Raw genomic sequence first — 7,817 nt, 5'->3', positions numbered from 1 at the left:
TGCGGGGTTAGGAATCAAAGCCAAGTGGACTGCGTGAAAGGCTGACACTATACCAGTTTCCAGGCGGTATAACAATTGCAATACCAAGAACGCAGGAAAAACTTTAACAATATATCGAAACTTGTTATTGGATCATTTTCTTTGACTGAACGTAGAAAAATAAATCACACGTTACTATTAACTAACGATTTTTTTTCAGTGTTGGAAATAACTATCGAACTGACAAAAACAACCGTGCTTTCGAGCAGGGTCATTTTTGTTAAGGTATTTTGCTTGCTTTTGGTTAGAGGAGGGGTCATGTTTGACGACAGAAAAATTACCCGACAGTCCAATTTCACAGCCTAAATGTAAAGAAATATATATGCCTTATTTTTTTCACAAAGATGTCCAAAATTTTTCTCCCGCAATATACAGATTTCGATCTAGGGCGCCAGTTGATTTCGTGGAACAAATGCCAACACAATAAAAACGACTTATCTCGTCATCCGTACATCGTGAATGAATATTACACGCCTTTTTTGTAGTGCAGTATTACATATTCTCGCTCGTAAACTTGACATTGACAACTCTAGCTTATATATAATCGATGTTTTGTACAGCGGGATGAATGAAGTGAGTACTTGAAATTTACATGAAACCATTCACAAAAAAAATCATTTAGTTATCACATAGTATCATTTATTTACGACCATAACTAATTTTCATTACAGTTTCACAATGCATCGTTATAACTATAATGAAACAATATCTGATGAAATGATCGCATTAACCTAGTGATGCTCAGCGTGTTCCTTGCGTTTCGATTCCGCCCATTTAGCAACATTTCCCGGAGAGTTAGCTAGAACATGGTCATATTAGTAAATATGCTTACGATTATTATTTCTACTTACCTAATTTGCTTATTTTATAAAAGAGTGGGATAGACAAACCCAGAGCAATGATATAGTAGCGGTATACCCATTGGTTCTTAAAATAGTGCTGATATGGGAACTGCGCTATTTGAGCGGAAAAGGTGTATGGGAATTTCATTGGACGCGGAACTGGATCAGCCATTTTTGAAAATATTTTTTCACTAAACGACAGAATACACCTTAAATGAGTGAATATTAGAAATATTGTATTCTGCGATATTATGTAATTTAAAATTGCTGCCAAGTTGCACCTACCTCTTCACAAGAAACAGTAAATACTTACTATCGACAGAGATCAGCGATGCCAGATAGTAGTAGTATCATTTCCATAGATTGGCATTTTTCTCGGTAGGTCTTGCGGTGAAAAGCTTTTTTTTTTTGCTCGCCAGACAAAACTAGTTTCCGTAGTTCTCCTTTGATGAATTTTAATTTCCGTAGAAAAAATCAAAGTTCCGTAGATTTTGTCTACGGATCCGTAGATCCGTAGAAAACGTTCGAATCCATAGATCTACGGAGATTTCCGTAGATCTGACATCGCTGACAGAGATCAGAGATGCCAGGTGAAAATTTCAAGAATTTTCAGACAGGGTTGCAAAAGTCTGTATAACCGAAAAATATCTGCAGTTTACAAGTATGTTTCGCTGGCAACAATTTCTCTATAAAGTATGATACGCTAAACTGACTTGTTGAGCAAAAAAAATAAGTTCGCGACAATTCCACAAGTCTGTAAATTTTGCCGAAAGTCTGCGAAAAACTCGATTTTTAAAAGTCTGCACAACAAAAAATGTCTGCAGCACTATGTACAAAATCTGCAGATTGACAGACAAATCTGCAGATCTGGCTTCTCTGACAGAGATGCCTGGTAAAAATTTCAAATATCTTCAAGCAGGGTTGCTAAAGTCTGTATATCCTAAAACAAATCTGCAGTTAGCAAGTATATCTTTCTGGCAGCAATTTCTTTATGAAGTATGTTACGCTAAACTGACTACAGGCAAATCTGCAGATCTGGCATCTCTGACTATTGAAGTATCGATCAAGGATGCCAGGTCATTTTTTCAAAAATCGGTGATCAAGCCAAAAACCTGTCTGTGCAAAATCTGTGCACGTTTCCCGTACCACAATAGCTGAGCAGAATCGCTTTGGTGAAAATCTGTGCTCGATTGCAGAAATCTGTGCCCTTTTTAAAATCTGTGCAGAAAGTTGAAATTTGTGAAACACATCAAACATTAATCTGTGAACCTGGGATCCCTGGTATCGATCAACGATCAGAGATGCCAGGTAAAAATTTCAAACATTTTCAGACAGGGTTGCAAAAGTCTATGAATCCGAAAAAATGTCTTCGACATTAACTCAGGCAAAAAATATATGGAATTTCATAATGATTTCGTATGATTTTTAGCCACAAGAATATCGTAAGCGAATCATAAGACCGCCTTATGAAATCCCAAAAATAGGAATTCCAATAAAACGTCTTATGAATTTCAACGAAATTTTTAGGAACATTGTGCGAAATTTCTATGACAAACATAACTTCTCTCATATATTGTGAAGTTCATAAGTTGTTCGTATGAAAACTATGATAGTGATAGATGAGATGTATATTGCAGAGGTATATTTTTCATATTTATCTTATGAAATTATGATTTTGGTGATTTTTGATGCATCATAAGATTTACCTTATGTCTTTCACTACTCAATTTGCTTGAGTGTTATATTTCGCTATCGAATATGACAAACAAAATTAATTTGGCTAGCAAAAACACGCGGCCAATTGAAAAGTCTGTAAATTTTGACAAAAATCTGTGAAAACCTCGATTTTTAAAAGTCTAGAAAAATGTCTGAAACAAAAAATCAACCCGGTGGCAACTATAGGGCACTCCAGCAAGTGCTATCGTAGCCAACATCTGGGGCATTTGGTGGGCAATCAGAGCGCTCAGAGTATGGTAAACAAACATTCGAGCATTTCAAATCGAGTAAAATCTTAATTTTTCTTATCGTAGTGATGATATTCTGATCAATAATTTGCGGGGAAGTGCGGTAAAGGGTACTGAATAAACAAGTAGTTTGTAATATCCAATTTTTTGTTAGCCATTCTTCTTCATTGTTTTGGTTTAAGCAGAATGATGCTGGCCACAGTTTCATGACGTCATAGCAGGGGGCTGCAAAAAATGTATGCAGCACATTATAAAAAATTTGCAGTCCTGGCATCTCTGCTATCGATGTACACGGAAAATAAAAACTACATATTTGAATTCTTTTTACCTTATTTTGAGTTTTTTTTCAATCTTTTCTTTCATTCGCTCCTTCAATTCAGCTGTTTTTCAAAGAACGGCGAATCTAACATTGACAGCAAATGGAGATTTTGGTTTTTAAAATCGTATTTAGAAATTATCGTATATTCTTAGATCAATAAATTAATATTCGATGTATTGTTAGTTTATCTTCAAAAGGGATGCAAATTTTACCACTTTTTATCTATATCCATCTATAAATCAACATAAATAGAGTTTCGCCCTTTTTCGATTTGTTTACTTTTATGCTTCCTGTGTGAATTATAGATACGCCCTTGCGCATTTTTCATGAAATTGGCTGGTTTTCGCGACTAAGACAAATCTGCGAGTAATTTTATCGTCTCATTGACTATTTCCACTGGTAAAAGGCTCGGAAACCATCTGAAATAAAGAAAAAAAAGTTTCGCCCTTTCTTACTAGCAATTGAAGTATCGCCCCGTTTGTTGTCATGGAATACGGAGGGTGAAACTTACGTAAACAAAAGGAATGACAGTTTCGCCCTTTATAGTTCTTTGTGTTACAAAGATTGAGATTTTTGTAGAATCCGAATTTTTAGGCAAAATTGTAGGATTTTAAACCTTTTTTGGTAGGTGAGAGAAACTCGATTTGTTCACTTTTGTAAGATTCGCCCATCTTTGAAAAACAGCTGAATTATCAAAATACAAATACTTCTCGATGAATATTAGAAAAGGTCCCAAATACAAATGACAGTTACTCTTTGTTTACTTACTTTTTCAATTATTACGGCATATTCCTGAATTTTCCATCAATTTTTTAACTACAAATCGAAAGTCGATGGTAAAATCTTGACCATTCAGGTCGATCTAAATGTGAAACAACGACGTTACAAACGAAATTTTTCACCAGAGAATTTTAATGTGGAACACATTTTTGTTTTCTATATAGGCGTGCAAACTAGAAACTCAAGAAAAATACCCGTAGAAATGTGGTCAGGTTTTGAACAATTACAGCTCAGTGAATTTTATATGAATTATTAATGTTATGTCACCATTTGATTGGAAATATTTCTACGTATTGATTTGAATGTTCATAGGCATGTATTTTAATAGTGTATCATTGAAATGTTGATTAATAGCTAGCAGTGTCCTATTTTGTCTGCAAAAAATCTCCGGCATACTGGATTTACCTGCCATAGTCGACGGTTTTGAAGGAGCGATATATCAAAGGGAAAGCATTGCTCTGATTGGTCAATCAATGCTAAAGCGCAGCTGCTGAAAGCACGCGAATCTTTAAATATAAGCAAAATTATAGCTAACGTTTCAGTCCAATGAGTAGCCAGCTAGGGGTTGGTTGTTGCTAGACAGTAAGACAAAAAGTGCCATAAAACGATTTGAAGCTTTAATTGGTATGCTCTTATCTTGTGTCATGCAAGCACAGACTAACAGACAGGACACTCAAATTAGATTCTTCAATCATTTTAACGGTCATTTCGAATATTTCTTTATTTGGGACAGTACTCACATGTGTCATGATGGCGCCACGTTACCCTATCAAAAACATCCTGTCTGTCATCTAGACTGTGTTTATTTTTTTCATTTACCAACAGAGTTGCCATTCATACAGAATTAGCTGTAATGTTTTGATTTGTATACGTCCATACGAATTTCATGCAGAATACAGATTTAATACATATTGCCAAAACTATATACATAATTGTGCCTACTTCTCATCCTCCAACGCAACACAAAATCGAACCCGTTTTGTTACAATATTTACTTGCTTCTGGTCTGCCGCCACTTAATTTCGGGTGAAAACTACCAACATAATAAAAAATAATCTAGATGAACAACGTTGAGTCAAATAAATGGTTACCTTCCAACATCGCGAAAAAGTTAAATATAAGGAGTGTATCGAAAAGTAGTTAGCAACATTGATTATTGAATAAAAAAGCGAAAAAAAAAAACATATTTTGATATCAGTTCTTGATATATTTTAGAAAAATTAAATTTTTATGCATTTCACTGATTATATTAAAGAAAATCCTAGTTTCTGTGAAACTCTCGCACTTTGGACTTGACATTCTTCATTAAATTCTGCACAGTTACTTTTGTGACTTTCCTGGTGGCAGCTGTCCAGTTTTTTTTGAACTCCTGCATGTTTTGAGACACTGTACCTTCCTTCCGAAAGTGCCGCTTGACATTTGCCCAATACCTTTTAATTGGCCGAAGATCTGGGCAGTTCGGTGGGTTGATGTCCTTTTCCACGAATTGTACATTATTTTTTGACAACCACTGTAGAGCGGAGTTGGCGTAATGGGCTGAAGCCAAATCCGACCAGAAGAGAGGAGGAGCCTTATGCTTTCTGTACAGTGGCAGCATTCTCTTCTTCAAACATTCTTCCTCGTACACCTTGGCGTTAATTGTGCCCTTCGTGAAAAAAATCGACGACCGCAAACCACAGGTACAAATTGCTTGCCAGACCAACACCTTCTGCCTAAACTTTTCCATCGCCACCGTGGTGTCAGCGTCGTCCAGGTCCTGGTACACCGATTTCGTATAATATTGCGGTCCGGGCAGCGCTCGAGAGTCTTCCTTGGCGTAGGTTTCGTCGTCGATGCATCCGTCTTTATTCTGTAGAATCCGGTTATACAGTTTGTTATAAAAACATTTGGTCGGTGTCAAGAGGACATTAGCCTCTCAGCCCAAATCGAAATGATCTCCCAATCAATAATAATGACGGTTCATTTAAAAGAGAGGTAAAACAAGCCGTGCACTCACCTTTTCCAGCAGATCGCCGTTCTTGCGAGTCACCAATCCGGGTTGCTTTTCGGTCGCCTCGATGATCTCCGCCTCGGCAAATGTGGAGCACGTAAGCAGTCCATCAACGGTGGTTCGTCGTCACAATGCCAAAGTTGTTCCGAGATCGCCGCGCAGCAGGCCGGAGGACCTCTTGGGAGTCACCAATCCACCTTTCCTTATTGTTCAATTGTTCCTTTCTGTGAAAGTTTAATCCCACTGACTGGCGATGTAGTTTTACTCCAGCCTGACCGTCTGCTCTCTCCTTCAACTACCGTCGTCTTCCCCAATGAATAAAGGACTCCTCCTGGAGATTCGCGAAGTTCCGCCCGAAGTATCACACAGGCTAAGGGCGATGGACCACTCCACTCGTGACTCTTCCGCCGTGCTGTCGTGCTTCCGTGGAATTGATTCGCCTCCCGAAATCTCCACCTCGAGCACTTCGTTCCGTTTCGCAAACGTGCGACACACGAACACGGATTTCTCCGGGTAACGGGTGACGAAGGGTCCCACGCGGTCTCTCCTTCTATTTACTCACCGACGGGTCTGTGCCCGAACGACACGTCCACCGCGTGCGTGCTCACCCAAACAACTGACTTGTCATTTTTTCCCTCCGTCCGGCCGGTGTACTCAAAATAATCATCTGTACCGATTCGCTCTTCAAGCGAGTAATTTACTATTGTCTCTGTTTTAATGCAGAGTGTTTCGTACACGCTTAACACAAACCCCTCATGAACCTTAAGTTACTAACTTAACTGTAACACAACATTGCCGTTACAGAAAAATTTCTCATGAATCGGCGAAAGCTCGAATCATGAGAAATTTATGAGCCAACATCACAAAGAAGTCCCCCGGAGACTATACATCGCATTATGAACGTTATGCTTAAGACAATCAACGCTCGTAACATGTTCCTGTAAGGAACAAGCTTCACAAAACTAAATGACACAAATCCACAAATCAAAATAATACCGCCAGCGAATTCTGGCTAATTCGCGATCACCGCCAACTAACTTATGGCTATCAGTCTCCGGGTAAGTCCTTATACACAAAACACGAAAGTCCTGTTGTAACGGCAGAACATTCAATAAACTCTTAACCTATTTTAGTGCTAAATAGGTTTGAATTAACAATAAAGATATAACTAAACAATGTATTTGTGATAGCTTATTTTGTTTGTAACAAATGGTTGACTGTCGTAGAGGAAAAGGGGTATTTAGTCCCTCGATCGTTATGAGCCCAATGCAAGGGTTTTACCGCGCCCAGAATCGCGTTACTTTTGTACGGATTGTCATAACGACCCCTATTACAACTGTCTACCCGATCCGATTTACGAATCCTGACTGCTCTGGATCTTGCATGACGTCGACACCAATCCAGGAATGAGTAGTTTCTTCCGATCTCGTGTTTGCTTGCAACTTTGTAGCTGGTGTAACTCATAGCTGTTTAAACGACTGTCAGTTTCTCCCGATCTGACCAAACGGCAGGCCTGTGAAGGCTTGGTATTTTCTCGGTATCCTTCATGTACGGTTGAATTCAATAGTTGTACTTTTACTCTATGGGTCATTGCACCCAGATTAACCATGTGGCGTAATGCCATTTCATAGTTGATTTCCTCATCATTCAAATGAGTGAAATCCATTTTTCTCATATATATTAACTATGACGGAACCAAACCAAATATTAAAATATCACAAATCTTACTTGAACGTTAAACTAACAAATTTTGGCTCAAATACACAAATCAAAATTTTACATGTGGGATTTTTAGTTGGGCGCCAGTGTTATAAAAACATTTGGTCGGTGTCAAGAGGACATTAGCCTCTCAGCCCAAATCGAAATGATCTCCCAATCAATAA

General features: G+C 38.1%; 1 protein-coding gene across 1 annotated transcript; it reads right to left on the bottom strand.

The window, feature by feature from the left end:
• Positions 1-656: 656 nt before the first annotated feature.
• LOC131439550 (uncharacterized) lies at positions 657-1,322 on the bottom strand. Its single transcript, XM_058610742.1, has 3 exons — positions 1,167-1,322; positions 891-1,090; positions 657-838 (listed from the first exon to the last, which is right to left on the bottom strand). The coding sequence occupies exons 2-3, from the start codon at positions 1,051-1,053 to the stop codon at positions 771-773; spliced, it is 231 nt and encodes a 76-aa protein (XP_058466725.1). The 5' UTR covers positions 1,054-1,090; positions 1,167-1,322; the 3' UTR covers positions 657-770.
• Positions 1,323-7,817: the final 6,495 nt, after the last annotated feature.

The sequence above is a fragment of the Malaya genurostris genome, chromosome 1, assembly GCF_030247185.1.
Source record: "Malaya genurostris strain Urasoe2022 chromosome 1, Malgen_1.1, whole genome shotgun sequence".
NCBI classification, from domain to species: Eukaryota; Metazoa; Arthropoda; class Insecta; order Diptera; family Culicidae; genus Malaya; species Malaya genurostris.
The sequence above is the reverse complement of the archived record's forward strand: the minus strand, read 5'-3'. Positions and strand labels throughout refer to the sequence as shown.